At 36.9% G+C, this 20,023-nt stretch overlaps 1 protein-coding gene across 1 annotated transcript in view; it reads left to right on the top strand.

The window, feature by feature from the left end:
• The window catches only part of VPS24.1 (SNF7 family protein), a 31,838-nt gene that overhangs the window by 9,928 nt on the left and 1,887 nt on the right, over positions 1-20,023 (top strand). Inside the window, exon 4 of the mRNA XM_006851230.4 lies at positions 10,522-10,643. Coding sequence (XP_006851293.2) covers positions 10,522-10,643 — 122 coding nt within the window. The remainder of the gene's footprint in view (positions 1-10,521; positions 10,644-20,023) is intronic.

The following is a 20,023-nucleotide window of genomic DNA, read 5'->3' as shown; positions in this document are numbered from 1 at the left end:
TAAAAATGAATAAGAGAGAGAGAGAGGGGACTTATGTAGAGAGGTAGATGACAATTTATTTTTTTTATGAGCTTGATGATTAGCTCATGAGGGGAGGGGGCATTTTTAAAGTGAGGGAGAATACTTCTCCTTGTGACACATGTTCAACTGTGTCCTACCTTTTGTTTAGTTATCACTTGTATATGTGACACATCACCACCTTCAAAACACCTCACCACCATATAATGACACCTCATTGGTTAAGTGCCTCGATCTTGCCCTCCAGATATGGATGATCGGGCGGCACGCGTCTCGGGTTTCTGGGAAACCCGGGACTTTGAGATCGCTCTTTCGGGAACCTTGCTCAAGAGCGAGGGTAGGTATACCAACCGATGAGAGAGGAATTTAAGGTGGGTTCGGGACTTACTCGAGCTGGCTTGCGTGGGCGCCCTCTTAGATCACGAAGAAAGCCCCCCAGTCGTAGAACTGGTTCGGAATTGTTTCCCTTGGCTTGTATTCTCTTGTTTATGCAATCACACACACATGGTTAATTTTACGAGACAAGTGGGCCGAAAGAGACCCCACGTTGTCTTTGAGCGAATGTACACGGGCGTGCATATCCAAAGAAGAAAAGGTAAGAGGATAAGTGAAAGAAGAAGAAAGAGGTAGATCAGAGGAATTTTGACTAGGTTGCGAAACTAACACAGGCTAGATCAACAAGTGATTGACCCGGCGTGTTAGCAAGACGGGCACAGTAACTAGACCGGCACAACATAAATACTACTAGAGGCCAAAACAATCATCGACCAGCCTGGTGTAATGGCTAGCCTATCATGGCAGTAAAGCGGGCACGGTAACTAAGACCGGCTCAACGGCAATACTGTTAGACGACGAGACTACCATGGCAATATTTGTCTTAACCTCTCTTAATCAAACGAGAGAGAAAGAAGAAAGAAGAGAGAGAAAGAGAGACATGCACAGTACTACCAATGTTGCGCATGTGAGAAGAAGACGAGATGAGCAATGGGGGAGAAAGGAAAAAGGGAGAGAGGAGAGAGAGAAGAAAAAGAATGAAGAAGAAAGAGATGAGAGAGCAAGGGATCATGGACGGCGATGAAAAAGAAGTTAGGAAAGAAAATGGACGGCGATGAGCATCCACCGTCCATGACAGGAGGGTAAGAAGAGAGAGCAGACATGGGTGGCGATGAGCTTCCGCCATCCATGTCAGATGAATGAGAAGAAAGAGAAGACATGGGCGGCAATGAGCTTCTGCCGTCCATGTCAGATGAATGAGAAGATAGAGAAGACATGGGCGGCGATGAACTTCTGCCGTCCATGTCAGATGAATGAGAAGATAGAGAAGACATGGGTGGCGATGAGCTTTCGCCGTCCATGTTAGATGAATGAGAAGAGAGAAGAGAGAAAAGACATAGACGGTGATGAGCTTCCACCGTCCATGAGAGAGGAATGAGAGAAGACATGGACAGCGATATACTTCCGACGTGCATGAGAGAGGAATGAGAGGAGAGAAGACATGGACGACGATGAGCTTCCGCCGTGCATTAGAGAGGAATGAGAGAATAGAGAGAAGACATGGACGGCGATGAGCTTCTGCCATCCATGAGAGAGGAATGAGAGAATAGAGAGAAGACATGGACTGCGATGTGCTTCTGCCGTCCACGACAGAGGAGTGAGAGAAGAGAGAGAAGACATGGACGGCGATGTGCTTACGCTGTCCATGATAGAGGAATGAGAGAAGAGAGAGAAGACATGGACGATGATGTGCTTCCGTCGTCCATGACAGAGGAATGAGAGGAGAGGAAACATGAGCAGCAATGAACCTCTGCTGCCCATGACAGAGGACTAAGAAAAGAGAGAAAACATGGACGGAGATGAGCATCCGCCGCTTGTGACAGAAGGGGAGATAAGGAAACTTCGATAGAGGCCTGGCCCGCCACTCAGGTTAAGGTCCGACTCACTGTTCGTGTCCCTGAAGCAAGAAGACATCATGTCAGGCGATAGACTCTGCCATGCATGAATAGAGAAGGAGAGAGAATGGAGAAAGAGTAGGAAAGAGAAGCAAGAGAAAGGGAAGATAAAGAAAAAGAAAGAAAGTGGATAAAGAAGATCAAAGATAGAATAGGAAAGAAAGATATAGACGAGAGGAGGAGAGAGAACGAGAGAAGATGAGAGGTGAGGAGAGAGGAGAGAGATGAGAGGAGAGAGAGAGAGAAAAAAGGAGAAAGAAAATTACCTTACCGAAGGGTACCGACCCTTTTCTTCTCTCTCCTCTCTCTCCAAGACGCACCCACAAACTCAAAGCAAAGATTGAAATTTTATTAATCAATGTGAATAATGAATCAGGCTTTTGACAATTGTGTTTAACGTATACTTATAGAATTGGGCCCAAACATGGGTAGATGCCCAAAGACTACCTAAATTGATGATAATTATAATTTACTTGAATTAAAAGAAATTCCAAAATTGGGTGCAAAAGGACTCTTTTGCCCCTGCCCAACAATACATGAAATTCCAAAACAGTCAATGTTGCTGCCCTAGAACTTGATTGATCTTCCATGGATGATTCAGGGTTGCTCTGGTATTCGTTTGGTCGAAAGATGATTGCTTTCTTGTAGGGCTCGGCATGGCGATAGATTTGATACCAACTTCGAGCCATGGATCGCGTTTTTGGGTTACGATTATGCGACTCGAAATTTGCTTAGATTTTGCAAACTTCCGATTGATAGTGTGCGTGTTTCTTGATATTTTTCTTTGATTTTTTCGCTGAATTACACTGAGCATGCCGTCACGATCACATTACAACGAACGCAACTTGATTTCGTGTCCGGACAAAGATTTCGTCGTCTTGGGTTTTTGGCCGGAATTTAGAAATCCGGCGGCTGAAATCTGCAGCAACTTTAACGCCTTCGTGTGCCGAATCCAACCGTTCATCATAAGCGGGGTTTGGACCAAAGATAGCCCTAGACCTCACATACATAATGCAATTGGTTTCACATCGATCGGATATACGAGCGCCATGAGATGGCCGCTAGAGTGAAGCATGCTGCTGCTGAATTTTGTGCAACTATCTTCACGAATCGTCGATTTCTCTCTAGTTTTTCTCCCTGCTCGGATATCGACACGGGTCGTGCCACATATCAAAACGCTCGTCTTGATGAGACGAACACGCTCACCAAATTTGAGAGCGATCCGACCCAGAAAGAGTGAGATACGGGTCTTCGAAGTTACTGCTCGGGACTGTGCACACCAGCCTCCTTTAATGGAGATTGGTGCAGGGAGGCTGCACGAGATTAGCGTGTGGCTTATCCTTTTTAATGGTTCGCCCATAACTTTGTCTTGAAATGTCTGATTAAGCCGAAACTTGACCCATAGGAGTTTTCGACCGTACCGGATCCAATGACGGTGGTCCCACAGCTGTTTGACTCACCAAATATAGAGTTCTAGTTATGGAGTCCGTTTCAAGGTGTTAGAGGCTGATTTTTTCGAAATTGTTTTTTTGTCTGCGCTGTCTTAGATACGTCGGATTGCGACAAAACTTGGCAGGTGGCCTTTTAGATTGCTTTGGAAGATTTTGACCCGTTCTGGGGCAATTATGATACTGTCGGGTATTTCACTGTATGTTGAGGCTTTATTTACCTGCTTCCTCTTTTTTCCGCATCGGGGACCAAGGTACTGAAAAATGCCTTCAAACACTCATTAATCCTTATCTCCTCATAATGATAACTCATTATTCATTATCTCCTCATAGTGACATCTCGTTATTCATTATCTTCTCATAATGATAACTCATTTGGTATTTTAATTATTTTAACTTATTAAAATAAACGTGAAAAAAATGGCATTAAGTGGTCCCATGGTACCTTCATATTGTAATAGACTATTACTTAAAACTATTATTTTAAATAGGTGTTTTATATTATTTCTTTTTTATTATATGATCCTAAATTTTTGGACGAAAATAATAATAATAATAAAAATAATTATAAATAAAAAATAAATAATATAAAAAACTTATTTAAAATAATAGTTTTGAGTGATAATCTATTACAATATGAAGGTACCATGAAACCACATAATGTCATTTTTTTCACGTTTATTTTTAATAAGTTAAAATAATTAAAATACCAAATGAGTTGTTATTATGAGAAGATAATGAATAATGATGTGTCATTATGAGGAGACAATGAGTAATAATGAGTTGTCATTATGAGGAGATAATGATTAATGAGGTGTCATTATATGGTGCTGAGGTGTCTTGAGGGTGGTGATGTGTCACATATACAAGTGACAACTAAACAAAAGGTAGGACACATAGTTGAACATGTTCACAAGGAGAAGTATTCTCCCTCACTTTAAAAAGGCCACCTCTTGTCATGAGCTAATCATCAAAGCTCATGAAAAAAAAATTGTCATCTATCTCTCTAGATAAGTCCTCTCTCTCTCTCTCTTATTCATTTTTATTACTAGCTCTCTCATAATTATTAACAATCATTATTCTCTCTCCCTCATCATATCTTTCTCATATGATATTAATGATGTTCTCATAATTCTATTATGATAATAATATCATTCTTATTAATGATGTTCTCATAATTCTATTATGATAATATTATCATTCTTATGTATTATTATTTAATGTTATGATTTTAAGGTTATTCCCATTCTCATAATAATATTGTTAGTATCTCATAAAATATTATGTTCTCTTTCTCCCTCTTTTTCAATTATTTTCTCTCTCCCTCATCATATTCTCATAATGATAGTCATAATTTTCTCATTCTCTCTCATTTCAATTATTTTCTCTCCCTTATCATCTATTGATGATATTATGATTAATAATAATCTCATTATTATACTCTCATGATGATATTATGCTTTTAATAATGTTCTCATTATCATACTCTCATGATAATATTATGATTTTAATAATATTTTCATTCTCATATATTCATAATGATATTATGATTAATAAAATTCTCATGATACATGATGATTAATAATATTCTCATTATCATATTCTCATATCACAGCCCAAGTTTACTAATATTCCTAAGGTGTGACAGACTATTTTTATACTATATATAGAATTTATTCAGAACTTTATGCTATATATATTGCACAAAAACTGATATTTCTTTTAAAATTTTGGAATTTGTACAAAGTCTACTCACAACTTATATTAACATGAAGGCCTATATATATACAATTTTTATAACAAAAGTTATAAAAACAAATTTGATCCTGACTACAAACTTCTTCCAAGCTACTCCTTCTGTACATATGCACCATAAGGCTGTCATTACTTTGAAAATAATTCACAATAGTTTGATGAGTTTTGGCTACTCAGTAAGTGATCATCATAGTCCTGAAAAAAAAATCATGGTTGGAAATGTAAATATTTTGCATGTTGAAACAATATGAGGAAGAGCACACATGGAGAACAGTTTTAAATAGAAACACACAATTTCAATATAATCCAAAAGATTTGAATGCATATAGAAATCTTTTAACAGAAATACATAATTCAAAGATTGCGCAAATTACCCTATTGGTGTCCCAAATAGGTCACTTATATACCCCACCAACATCCTGGATGGGTACACTTAACCCCTGCGGGTTCATTTATAGTTCACCGGCGTACCGTATGAGTCCACTTAATCCTTACCGGCGCACCGGGTAGGTCCACTTATACCTCACCAGTATACTAGATTAGTCCACTTAATTCCTATCAGCGTATCGGATAGGTCCACTTGTATATTTAAAGTATTTCTGAAACTCTTTAAACATCAGGAAGCATCAATATCGTATATTCAAAATATCCTTGAAATTATTAACATAAATTCTCATGAAGCAATCGATATCAATCACTTTTACTGTTTTTTCCATAAATAACCAGTTAATCATATGGGTTGTAGTAGCAGTTCTTAAAGACTTTCTTGAGACCTAAACATGATAAGCAGTCTATTGACAATAAAATGAATCTTATGAAAATCCAGAATTAAATACTGTTTAAAATCTGAACATATTATAATTTTTCAAATAATCATGTACAACTTATAGTGTCTAACATTTACATATGTAAATACTACAATTTAATTAAACACAAAAATACAAATTTTAAATAACTATTTTACAGGAAAACAAAGCCATTTGCACTCACACTTACAATATCTAAAATTCATACTGATAGACAAAAATAATACTGATATACAGAAATACTAATTTTTAAATAACTATTTTACAGGAAAATGAGATCACTTACATTTATATGTCACGAGATGGGTATGTTATTACTATTGTCAGAGTGAGATTGAGATCACTGGCGTTCAACTAAAGTATGAGAAAAGAGGCCAAATGAGTTTATATGGGAAGAATGAGTAATAAAAATATGTTCATATAAGAGAGAGAAATATTATTATGAGAAAATAATACTTCATGAAAATATTAATTATATAAACAATATTATTTTTATAAGAATACTATCATTTTGAGGATAATGAGATTATTATTAAAATCATGATATCATCATGAGAGTATGATAATGAGAATATTATTAATCATCATTTTATCATGAGAATTTTATTAATCATCATATCATTATGAAAATATGAGAATGAAAATATTATTAAATCATAATATTATCATGAGAATATACTAATGAGAATATTATTAATCATAATATCATCAAGAGAGTATAATGAGGGAGAGAGAATAATTGAAATGAGAGAGTGAGAAAATTATGAGTATCATTATGAGAATATGATGAGGGAGAGAGAATAATTGAAATGAGAGAACAAGAAAATTATGAGTATCATTATGAGAATATGATGAGGGAGAGAGAAAATGATTGAAATAAGAGAGAGAAAGAGAACATAATATTATCATAATATTTTATGAGATAATAATAATAATATTCTTATTATGAGAATGGGAATATCCTTAAATCATAATATTATTATCAGGTAATAATAATACATAAGAATGATAATATTATCATAATAGAATTATGAGAATATCATTAATATTATATGAGAAAGATATGATGAGGGAGAGAGAGAGTGATTGAAATAAGAGAGATAAAAAACTTATGTAGAGAGAAAAGAAGTTTACATTTGAGAAAAAGAGAAAACCAATTATGGGGGTTAGTTAAGGGCCAATGGAAGTTATTTATAAGTGGAGAGAGTTAAACCATTTTTGACACTTGTCCTCCATTTGTCATTTTTTTTTTTTTAATGAGTCACTTCATCCCTTTTTGTGCCACCTCATCACTCTTTATGGGCCATCTAATGCCACTTTGTGCCACCGCTCATTCTTTATGGCCCACCTAATACCACTTTGTGCCACCTCATACTAATGAGTGTGTAATGATGGACACCTCACTCTTGTATTTTTTTAAATTAATTTTTTTGATGCAAAATCGTGTTCAATAAAAAAGATAGTCCTATGGTGTATTTTTAACACCATGGACCATCATTTAAAATTATTTTTTTATATAATTATTTTTATTTTATTTTATTTTATTTTTATTTATTTTTTATTTATTTATTTGTTAGTATTATTATTATTATTACTATTTTATTTTGTTATTATTAATATTATTATTTTATTTATTTATTTCATTTTTTTTAATTTAGGGTCATCACATATAAAGCTCATACATTCCTCCGACTACCTTGATATTTATCTCTTCCCCACCGCCATGCACTTTTCCTCAAAACCTCCAACGTAACGTGATACTTCCCCACTTCCTCCGGTCTCTCTCACACAGTCACCCTCAATCATCCTCTCTCTTAGTCTTCTCTCTCTCTCTCTTTTTCCTGTTATTTTGCCTTCCTAATACCCCTCCTCTCTCTCACAAATACACAAACTATTGGCCTCATAACATTTCTCCCTCGATCACGTCCTTGGCCTCGCTTTCTCTCTCTCTCTCTCTCTCTCTCTCACACACACACACACACACACACACTCTGAATCATCTTGTCTCTACGTCCTAGGTCCTCTATCACTCTCTACCTTATATCTCTGCTGCCCCCAATTTCTCTCTCTCTCTCTCACACACACTCACACAAATGCACATAGTCGACCTCATATCTCATTGTTTCCCCGTTGTCCAGTTCCCTGTTCTCTTCATCTCATCCTCTCTCGACCAACAAAATCCTGCCTACCTTATCTCTCTCATACCCTCTGCCACCTCGCTGGTCTCTTGATCCAAGCATCTCACACTTTTGTGAACAACACTACCTACCATCTTACCCTAGCCCTCTTACCCCTTTTCTCACCCTCGCCCTGTCACCCCCCTCTTATCTTTCAAACCCTCACCCTCTCACTCTTACCTTCGTGGGTTGTCTCTAACCCTCACCTTCCAACCCTCTCACCCTCACCCACTAACCCGTCTCTTTCTCTTGCTCTCACCTTGTTACCCCTCTCTTTTGCTCAAGTCTCACACTCACCCTTTCACCGTACTCTCTCTATCAGGTCTCATTCTGACCCGTATCCTCTCACCTCTCTCTCACCCTCACCCGCGTACTCTTTCTCCCTCCTTCCTCCTCTCTATTGCTCTCTGTGGGATGTCCTTCAACCCCCTCTTGCTCACCCTCACCCTCACTCTCTACTTTTCCAGTCTCACCCAGTGTTCGCAAACTCGAACCGGAACGATTAACCGGACATGGGTGCGGAAGCAGTTTAATCGGCCCAACCGGTAGACCGGTCGATTCAACCGCTCTAATCGGGCAAGTCCCGAGCGGTCAAAAAAGTGTTGAAAAAAATAAAAAGATAAAAAAAATGTTTACTAAAATATGAAAATCATATAAAGAAGGGAAAAGTTTATATAGAGTCAAGGCTCTAAATAATCAAATTAGAGCCTACCTCAAAAATTTCACTACAAGAGGTTGTTTTGATGCCCAAATATCCTCAAATTGATCATCAAGATGCATAGATATGAGAAAAAAAAAAGGATTTCAAGTTTTGGAAATAGTGTATTTTGTAATGCATGTTTAGACCGTCAATTTTCAAGATTTTCATAGATCTGTCGATCTACACTATTTTTTAAGCTTTAAACTTTATAAATAAAGGTGAAGATATATTTTAGGGCTATCACAAAGATTTTCAGCATTATAACCACATTTCTCCACATTATTTGAAGGTAGGCTCTAATTTGATTGTTTAGACCTTGGCTAGGCTCTATACAAAATTAATGAAAAAATGGATTTTAACGAATCGATTTGTGTTTAGGGGTATTTTTATATTTTTTTTGAAAAAGATGGGAAAATATAAAGATGAGTATTAATGACCAAAACAATTTTTAATCTTTATCATAATGTAAAGAATATTAAAAAATGCATTACAAATCAAATTGCTTATTTTTGGGAATTTATATACATTTTGTTGAATTTTTTTTTTTTAAATATCGGTTGATCACCAAATCGTCCAAAACCGAAACCAGATCTAACCGAGCAGTTAGCAGTTAGATCGCCCTGTTTTGCAAACACTGGTGTCACCCTCATCGTTACCCTCTGATCCCTCTCTCAGCCTCACCCTCTTACTCTCTTCCTCCCTCTCCATGGGATGTCCCTCGCCCCCCCCCATTTTTCTTGCTCCTTCCGTCACCTTCCCACACTTTACAAAAACCTCATAATAATTGACACACCTGTCTAAAGGATTTATAAAGCAGGCCTTCGGTGTAGTTTCGGTGGTAAACATTTTGCAGTTACACACTACAATAAAAATCTAAGTACAAATAATAAAAATAAGAAAAGTTATAATTGATGTTCTAATAGTAAAAATAATTATAGTAGGAGGTTTAGGACATAGGATACTCAAGTGAAAAGCAATAAGTTGCAAGTGATGGAAAAAGAACACGTCATCATCATCATGTGAGTCTTATCCCAAATATTTGGAGTCGGCTGCACAAATCTTGTTTGCTATTCCTCTTTGTCAAGTGCCATTTCTTCAGTCAGACCATAAGACACCATATCTTTTCTCACTACATCTACTCATGTCCTTTTGGGCCTTCCCATTGCCCTTTAGAGCCTTCTACTTAAAACATACGAAAGATAAACTAGCAAAAATATTCATCCATATATATTTACCATCATAATTGACATGAAAGACTGAGGAGAGGGTAGAGGAGATAGGGGGAGAGGGTTGCCAATTAGTCCCAAAAATGGGAACAAAAGAGAAGAAGAGTCGCCCATAAAAGGGAACAGGAGAGAAGAAGAGTCTATTAGAAGAGGTGCCGCCTCTCCCCATACTGAACACATATTTTATAAGGTAGGGTGCTGAGATATTGAGAATAGACTCCAATTTTCAGAAACTTGTGCAAAGAGTGCATCTTAGTTTTGTTGAGATGCTTTTGACTAGCTGGTTGTATGCTCGATTATGTATGAGACTGAAGGCATGGTTTTCTTTAATTATTGATCTTACTATACTTATCTTACTGCATCTTAATTTTGTTGAGATACTTAAGTATTGAATAATGGCATTTTCTTATGAACATTTTGTATTGTGAAATCATTTCCCCAGTGACTGCTCGAACAGTGGGACACTTGTCAAAGAGTGCAGAAGTTATGAAAATTGTGAATGGTCTAATGAAGGCTCCAGAAGTGGCTGCCACGATGCAAGAGTTCAGCAAAGAAATGACAAAGGTTGGACATCTGTGATTTCATTTCATTAATATTTGAATACCTTGCCCTGTGGATTATTTTATTTTGACTTTGAACCTATGCTAGAAGGACATGGACATGCTGTATTTGACATCTGAAAGTGGTTTGCACAATGCTTAGGTTTTTGTACATATTTATGTTCATAAAATGGAATTATTACTTTAATAATAATAAATTCAGATAAAAGTTAGACTTGGGTCTCCAGAATTGCAGCCTGCATTGAGAATTATGGACACATATGTCAAAATATGGACACTTGTCTAAAATTTTTCTGGGCATGTTGATGTTTAACGAATCGAGTGTTGTATGTATGACTTGAAGATGTTGAAGATACACTGAATGCTGCATCTGAGAAATGTTAGAAGGTGTCACTGACATGTCAACACGTCTGTCTGACATATACTTAAGTCAGGGGTACCTGACATACATGACGTCATGTTGATTTATCATATTGCAAGTCTTAATATCAGAACTTCAATAGTGATTAATTTGTCTATCATCTTATCCTCACTCACTGTCTTGTGCCTTTTGATAATTTATGCAGTTTACGATGCTGAATGATAGTTGCTTCCTAGGTAATACGTACTTGAGAAAGGAAAATTGTTTGGTAGGTAGTAGTAAGTCATTCATGGTAATATAGCATGTCTCCTTAGTAATCTACGATATATAAAAGAGCCAAATGTTTTCTGGCCTATATTTCCCATATGATTCATCTGCAGCAACTATGATCAAAAGCTAAGAGTTGCATGAGACGGTTGACTGATGCCATCTCATAGGGATATTTGATAAACATCTTAGTCAAAGCCATTTGGAAGCGAGAGTGGCCCAAGTTGTTCTCCATGTTCTTCTGTGTGGTCTTACAACGAATCTGTCATGATATGTCCTTCGTGGAGGAATTGCAGGTGCTGGGTGAGAGGCATCTGGATCCCATTAACCAGGGATCTGGATCCCCTTAACCAGGGATCTGGATCCCCAATTTTGGCGATAGAGATCCCTAAATTCAAAAATATATGGAATTGAGATTCCTTGTCCCGGACCTCAAAATCGAGCTTCCGGAGCTAGAGCGACCATTGTCTTGGGCGATCCTGTTAACTAAGGGTTGACCACGCCACATAACACCATTAAATATCTTCTCCCCCCTTCCCTGGGTTTCTCTGAACTCTAGGCCTTCTACCTTCAAGATTGTGATGGATAGTCCAGATGACCCAATCCCTACGGTACTGCAGCTCCAAGAAGACTGACAGACCTATTGATTTGGATCCAACCACGTTTCCTTCCCCCACCTTTACTCCTCTATGATAGACTTGGGACTTTCTACTCCACATGTTATTCATAAGCTTTTCAAGTGGAGCAAGTTCAGCTATCCACCTACTCAGCAGGAAAGTTTGATACCAAAAGCCAACAAGAAAACATCCTTTAACACCGGATATCATTCTTTTGCACTTCCTCTACCCACTTTCTCCTCTCTCTCTGTTCTTCTTTGTCACTCTCTCTCACCTCCTCTTTCTCCTCCCCTCCATTGCTTCTCCCTTCTCCCCTTCTTCTCTAACCCCTAGTCTCATCCTCTCTTTTCCGCTTAATCCCCATTTGCAGTAACCCTATTTGCAGCACCCAACCCTCATCCCAGTTCCTTGTTCTACAAGCACAGAGACTTTTCTGTTTTCTACCTCATCGACCTCCCCCCTGTCAATCTCTTCTCTCCCTCTCCTACCTCACTCTTCCTTTTAGCACACCTTAGCAATCCTTTATACTCATCCCACATTATTCTACATCGATGTTTCATTGCTTCCCCATGCCCTCGAGCAAACCTTACCCCTATTTCTTCTCCTTTTCTCTCACCTCACTAGAAACGCTCTCAATCTCTTTCCCAGATGGCGACCATAGGTTCCTTATCCAAAGTTATCCCACTTCAAGAAATCTTACCCTCAGTCTTCCTCCACAACAAAGCCTGATTTAGGCTGGAATTGAGTCCAAAGTTAACCAAGACAAGTAACTAGCACTCTCCTCCCACTCAATTTTCCCTTCCTTTTGCCCAAGTCAAGCCCTTGCCTTTGCTCTCGTCCTTGGGGATGGAACAACATGGAGAATACCTAAGAGGCCTCTCAATCCTCGCATTTTGACTTCGAATCCTTTTATCAGTGGACTTTGAGGAATTTGAAAGCAGGTTTCAAAAACTTGCCGTGTTCGAGTTGGAGTTACCCAAGTTACTCAAGCTTGGCAACTTGTCGAGCCCGAAGCCTTCCTACTCATTATGGGGGTTAATATTCACATTCTCACCCGAGTTACTCTAGTAACTTGGCCAAGTTCAGTCAGAATCGGATGAGTCCAACACCCTTTAGTATTAAAGGGGGGAGAGGGGCACTTGCAAAAGTGACGCCCTTCCATTTTTCTCTGTGATCAGAGTTCCATTTCCTTTGAAATTTGACCCCATAAGCATATTTGCATCCTCTAGCTATTGAAAAGATCAATTCAAGATTAAAAGTAAAAAATCTCTGATTTCCAAAATTTTTGTATTCAAAGTAAGGTTGGCCAAAGTTAAAAAACTTGCGCAAATTTGGCAGCTCTAACTCGATTTTGGTCGAAATTTTCTTCCCCAAGTCCATTTTTGAGCTCTCTATCGAATCAAGGGCTTACTTTCCACCAAGGTTTGAAAAATCGTCGATCCATATTGGAATCACCCAGAGTTTCAAAAAGCGCTAGCCGGCACTCAGGCAGTCATGGGGGTCCAGGCCGCCCCAGTGCCTAGGCGGGCGCCTAGAACCTGGGTGGCCCAGGTTCTGGCTCTTGGTAGAGAGACTCACGGTGTGATTGAGGGTATGGCCATAATCCCAGTTAAAAAAAAAAAGATAGAAGTCGAGAACAGAATTTTGATAATCCATAAGACCATAATCCATATTTTCATATAGTGCTAAAACAGTAAAACCATACAAGCATACATTGATAGTCTGATTCACTGTAGACTATACACACAAAAGTTAGATAGTAGAACTAGAAACTAGAAAGTAGAACTAGAAACTAAAAATAAGAAAAAGAAAATACACAGAAATTAAGGAAATATACAGTCTAGGACACAATAGTCAACACTCAACAGTCAACACTAAACACCAAGAGTCTTCACTCTTCAATCATCATCATCAGAAGGAATAGGGCTTCATCATATGCATCAGAATCGAGATCATCATCATTAGCGACATCTCCCTCTTCAATATAATGCTCGTCCTCTTTTGTTTCTTCTTAATCTGCCTCTTCTTCCTCTTCTTCTACCTCCCTCTTACTAGTATGTGTAGATGAGGCTCTAGGAGTCTTGGCTGCTTTACACTTTTCAATCTTTTTGTGCTTCCGTGAACTTAAATATTGTATAATTTCCTCTCTGGTAGTCTCAGGAACATTTTTACACAGGGCAACATCCCCCTTTCTACCGGCAAGGTATTTTTCAAACCGGTAAATGCTCCCATTAGTATCCTTTCCACAATAATTATATTTAATATGATTTTGGTCATTCGGATTCGGGTTATAAACCTACTTCCAACTCGGATCACCACTTTTAGAAGAACTTGGAGAAGATATTTCCACAGAACAAGGCTCATTTTCATCATTTATTAGTTCTTTTAAATTTAGAAGTTGTCTAATCTCATCATAAATAGCTTCAGGAACTTTTTTACAAGCATTCCCTTTAATACCGGCAAGATGTTTCTTGAATCGGTTATTACCTCGATTGGTATCTTTTTCACATTACACCTTACACAATTTTTATCATTTGGTTTTAGGTTATAACCATATTTCCAACCCGGATTACTTTTTTTAGAAGTAGTAGAAATTGACCTATTCAAATGACAAAGATTTTGTTCCTGTTTTTGTTTTATAGAACTCATATATTGCTTAATCTCCTCTCTGATAGCTTCAAGAACATTTTTAGAAGAGGCATCATCCCTCTTAATACCGTCAAGATGTTTCTTAAACCGGTTTATGTCCCCTTCGTATAGTTTTCATAAAAGTTTCATCTAATGCAATTTTTGTCATTTGGATTCGGGTTATATCCATATTTCCAACCCGGATATCCACTTCGACTAGATCCTGAAGAAGACATCTCAAAATAAAACAAGCAATCTAAAAAATGAAATTTTGCATTTACTTTGATTGCTCGAACGTCAAACTCTCACATCTGAGATGTTTTCTGGTGCTAAAATAATAAAAAACACCCTCTAATAGGATTATAAAACTCCAAAACTAAATCAAATCTACATGGGTGATGTTTGGATTCGTTTTTCGTAACTTTGAGAAACACTTCGATCCAATGAAAGTAACAAAATTTAGTTTTCTTTCTCTCTAAAATGGGTTCTTGTGGGTTTAGGTTTGAAATAAACCTAAAACCCATCCTTCAAAGCCTTTATATTTAAAACAAAAATCAATACAACAAAAAAATAAAATAAAATTTCTTCCCCTAGGCGGGGCGCAGGCCTTGGGCGGCCACCTAGGCGGGTTCCGTACTACCTGGGTGATGCGCCTAGGTCTTCTGGACCGCCTAGACGCTGGGCGGTCCTGTTTTTTGAACATTGGAATCGCCTGATCCAGATTAGGAATCATCGATGGTGGTTTGGATCCTAGAATATTCAGCTCTCTCCCCAGAACCAATTGGTTCGGGCCGGTCAGTACTCAGTTCTCTGTCAGAGAACCTGACGCTTCTGAATGAACCAAATGCTTTTCATCCTTTTTTCAAATTTTACAATTTACAATTCTTAAGAATTTTTTAATTAAAAAAAACTGTGGTGGCCCACCTTATATTTTTTACTCCATATCTTTCATGTACAACACATTTATAACTCGCGAGACCCCACTATCACGACATTACAGGCATATGCAAAGTGGGCTTGCCTCATGTGTCAAAATTGTGTGCCATTGACATTGGGTTGCAAGGGTTTAAAGTGGTGTTTGCTCCCACAAACTTTCGATGTGGGATAATTGTTTTTTAAGCCTTTTCTCTCTTGTCGCTACCATTTCATTGAGTCGGGGTGCAAAACTCTGGGGCCAATAAACTATCGGGTGAATAATACTAGCTTATGGAATACTTAAAAGGAGAAAAACAACACTAGCTATGGGATATTTAAAAGGAAAAAACAATACTAGCTTATGGAATATTTAAACAAAATATAATACTAGCTCATGGGATATTGGAAACAAAGTATACCACTAGCTCATGAGGCACCTTTAGTCCATACGCTCACTCCATAATTTATTTTCATGTTGCTTCATCCATTATTTCTCATTGCAAAAATAAATTCATTTATCTAGTTTTTTTAATTTTATTAAAACATGATTGCAAATTCATGTTTGCAAATTTTATATTTTTGTCCATACTAATTATTACACATTACATTGTGAGGGTCATACCTTCTCTTTCTCTCTATTAAATCAAAAGGTCCAAAACTATTATGCACTTCGTTTTTTTCACTATATAAATTTGTATTTTAAAATAATAAAAAAGTATAATAGAATGCCACTATTTTTTGACAAACCTAAAAAACTAGATTTTAAAGAGATTTTAGTGATTTTTTGAAAATATTTTAACATCGGATTTCTCCGATCCAGTGAATCCTCTGATACGGATCGCCAATCTGCTGATCTGACGTAGTTTTGGGATGGGCCATACAGGTCAACGATCTGTTTTTTCAAACCTTGCTTTCCACAAAAAACCACACCATCTTGGATATGCAATATTTTTTTAGTTAAAAACCACTGTTTGCCAAAAATCTCAAGAGTTGGATCAACTCGATCTGAACTCAAACCCCAAATCTAGTTTAGGGCTTTCTATTTGAGGTATTTGAGTAGAGTTTCACAAAGATGGAGGCACCATTTCTCACCAGGTGCAAAGATTGAAGGATCAACTTACAAAATTTGGGTAGGCATAATTGGTTTTAGTTTTTAATGTGAATTCACATAAATTGTTTTATTCTTTCTTTCCATTTTTTTTTTTTTTTTCGTTTTTGTTGTGGACAAATGTCACTAGATCTAGTTATATTTTAGTTGATATTGTGTTTTGGTTTCATTTTCTTAAAAAAATCATAAGATCTATTTGTTTTTCCAATAGATGCATTTTGCATGTATTTTAGAGAAATTTATTTTTTTACAATTTTTTGAAAATTTGATGATGGTGATTGGTTATTTATTTAATTATTTTTGTCTATTTTATGCCTCTAGTATTTTTGGAAATTTTCAAAGGTAGTACTTCCTATAAAAAGTTTCAGCAAATCAACTTCTTTTTTTCATATTTGGATGCATAAAAAAATAATCTACAGATGCAACAATTTAATGTTGAAAACAGGTTTTTTTAAAAGGTTTTTAATGTCTCTAGTAGTCTTAGATTGTCGCAAAAGTGACATTTCCTCTTGACTTTTGTAACTTTTTTTCCATATTTTGATGTATATAAAAATAATTTGTTTGTCTTTTTATGTTTCAAGAGTAATATTTTCGCTCATACAAAGTAGGGATAAAATTCAAAATGAACACATTCGGGATAACTTAGGTGTGGGTTCAATAGGCAATAAGATGAGAGAAAGTAGACTTAGGTGGCTTGGGCATGTTTAGCATAGACCAGTACAACTCCTGTTAGGAGATGTAAATTAGTTCAAGTGGAAGGCTCAAAAGAGGCAAGGGGTAGGTCGAAAGCACATGGTTGGAAGTAATGAGAAAATATATTGGGGCTTATGACCTCACTGAGAGAATGGCCCTTGATAGAGCAAAATGGGGGACCAAGACTCGTGTAGCTGACCCCAAATACTTGGGAAAAGGTTATGATGATGATGATCTGTTCAGTAGGTAACAAAGAAAGGACTCGATCTCTTTCAATACGGCTATGGGCATTTCACTAATTTCTATGACTAATAAAAACTATATATTTTACAATTGCTTGGGTTGTATGTTTCTATAGAAATTCTAGTCTCATTTGTTACCGACTTAACTAACAAAGGTAAAAAAGTAATAGAAGTGAGAAACTGGATGGAGTTTATTGGGTAATCTAAAATGTAACATATGGTGCCTATCATAATACTATCATTTTGTTTCTTTAAATAGAGATGACTTTGTACTGTCCAGTTTTCTTTTCTCATGCTTTCTATAAAACATTGTGTAATATGAATTCTAGTGCATAGTCTCCATTGCATATGATAATTTACAATTTATTGTACAATTTATTGTCATACATGGACGAAGCTGTGGAGGCTGAGTGACAGTGGAAATTATTTATTTGCCCTTATAATTGAATTTTTGTACCAACTACAAAAATTGACTTCCCTGTATACTATTTTTAAATGAATGAAATTCCACAAAAGGTTTGTAAAATGTAAATCTTCTTTTGCTCATTTGACTTTTCTAGATTACAGAACTTAGCTATCTACTTCCATTATTTGATTTCCTGAGATGACCAAAGTAGTTCCTCCTAGAGTATCCTAGAACCAAGTTTGGGTGGGATGCAAAACCATCAAAATATCAAAACGAAAATGCTTGATAACCTAAAGGGTTCACTGTTTTATAGTTCCTACTGTTTTTAATATTCAATAAAACGAACTCTTGGATTTTCCAAAAATATCATATTCTAATTAAAAATGCCCCCCCCTGCCCCCTCTCCCTCCCTCCTCTTCTTTTTTGAGTGTCTTTAAATCGAAATTGTTCTAAATATCCACCTTATCTTCTTATCACTTTCATAATCCCTTGACATGATCCTCTCTACCATAGTTATTGGTATCTCCCACCCTATGTAGATCCAGTTCCAGAATATCACTCCGATCCTTTAGGAAAGGGATCTTCAAGGGATCTCGAGTTTTGAATTTGGGATCTCAATCTCCACTTTTAGGGATCTTGATCCTCACTTTAACGACCAAGATAACGGTCAAATTGATGAGTTTCTTTATTTATAGCCAGCCAGCAATGGAACTATACTTTTAACAATAGTTGCATTGCCTGCTGGCTAGAGATTCCTACTTTAAAGAGTATAGCATACATACTATGCTATATATACTCTTTAAGGTCGGAAGCCAGATTCCCAAAAGGTCCGGGATTGAGATACCAAAAGGTCGAGATCGAGATCCCCAAAAGATTGGGATCGATTTTCCTAACATTGGAAGAACTTGATCGCTAACATACATTTTATGGATGGCACTAGCAAAATGGTCTTCTACCTTTTGTGGTCCCCATCTCCCGGTTCCGCTCCTGCTTCTGATCCCAACAACTTTGCTTTCTACTCTCTTTGGTAATTTCGTGCATGCTTCATAACTCTTTTCAAAATTATTGTCACAAAATAATTCGATCCCCGACGTGTATGAAGTATGAACCCTGTGATTTCAGGCATTATCCTACGACCTAGGACTAGCAAGCTACAAGGCTGTATCAATCAGCCCTTAGATAGTAAGGAGACCACTTTTAGGGACAAAGGAAGTAACACTTCGAAACTCAGTCATAACTGATATACCCCCATAACAGATTGGGGACTATTCTGTACCGCAAGAGGCGCCACTAGCTGGTACTCTATGAACATGACTGACGAAAATCATCTAGTTTCTATACAAACTTGAAATGTTTTAGGCAACAGTTCAATAAATCTAGGGCTTTGGTGGGACAGTGGATGACCCAATTTAGACTGAGGTATCTCTTTACATAATTATGGATTGTTGCAAGGCCTCATTACTGATTTGACACTTATAATTAAAAGCTAACAGATAGGGGATCTCTTGTTTATTGAGTTTTTTAAACCCCACAATTTTCAATAATTGTGTAAAACTGTGGAGAACGGAGAAAATAGGAGGTATTTCCAAAATTTAAGTGCATGAATTGAATAAAACTTGGCCTAGCTCCACCACTTTCAGAAATCTTGCATTGTATTATCTAATTGGGTTTTTAACTTTGAAGATGTTACGATCTCCAACTTGAGTGTACAGGTTCATAATTCATCTTTCCAAGTTAAAGCGCTAGGGTCTTAACTCATGAAAGAAATTGGGATGAAAATAGAATTTCAGAGAAAATGGGGAACATGCAGGTTCTGCCAAGACTTGTTTATGTTAGAGAGCAGAGAGATTTCCGCTATACGAGCTACTAAGTGGTGATCTTACTATTCAGACCCTATTTTTAATGATGAAGGTTGCCTTCTAACAATAACAAAACAAGGTTACTTTAAATAACCACATTTTACAAACCTGTCTTTTTGAGGGAGATTTACGAAATAATCCCATTATATTATTAAAATTAAAAAGAAACCCTATATATCCTATATTTTATGCTTACTCCCACCTTTTGAGAGTGGATATTGTAATTTAATATAATTTCATTTTCTATGTGTCAAAGTGAGCTCAAATTTGTGGCGTTGATACTTCTCA

This window comes from Amborella trichopoda, chromosome 7, assembly GCF_054954075.1.
Source record: "Amborella trichopoda isolate Santa Cruz 75 chromosome 7, AtrichopodaSantaCruz75HAP2 v2.0, whole genome shotgun sequence".
Taxonomy (NCBI): Eukaryota; Viridiplantae; Streptophyta; class Magnoliopsida; order Amborellales; family Amborellaceae; genus Amborella; species Amborella trichopoda.
The sequence above is the reverse complement of the archived record's forward strand: the minus strand, read 5'-3'. Positions and strand labels throughout refer to the sequence as shown.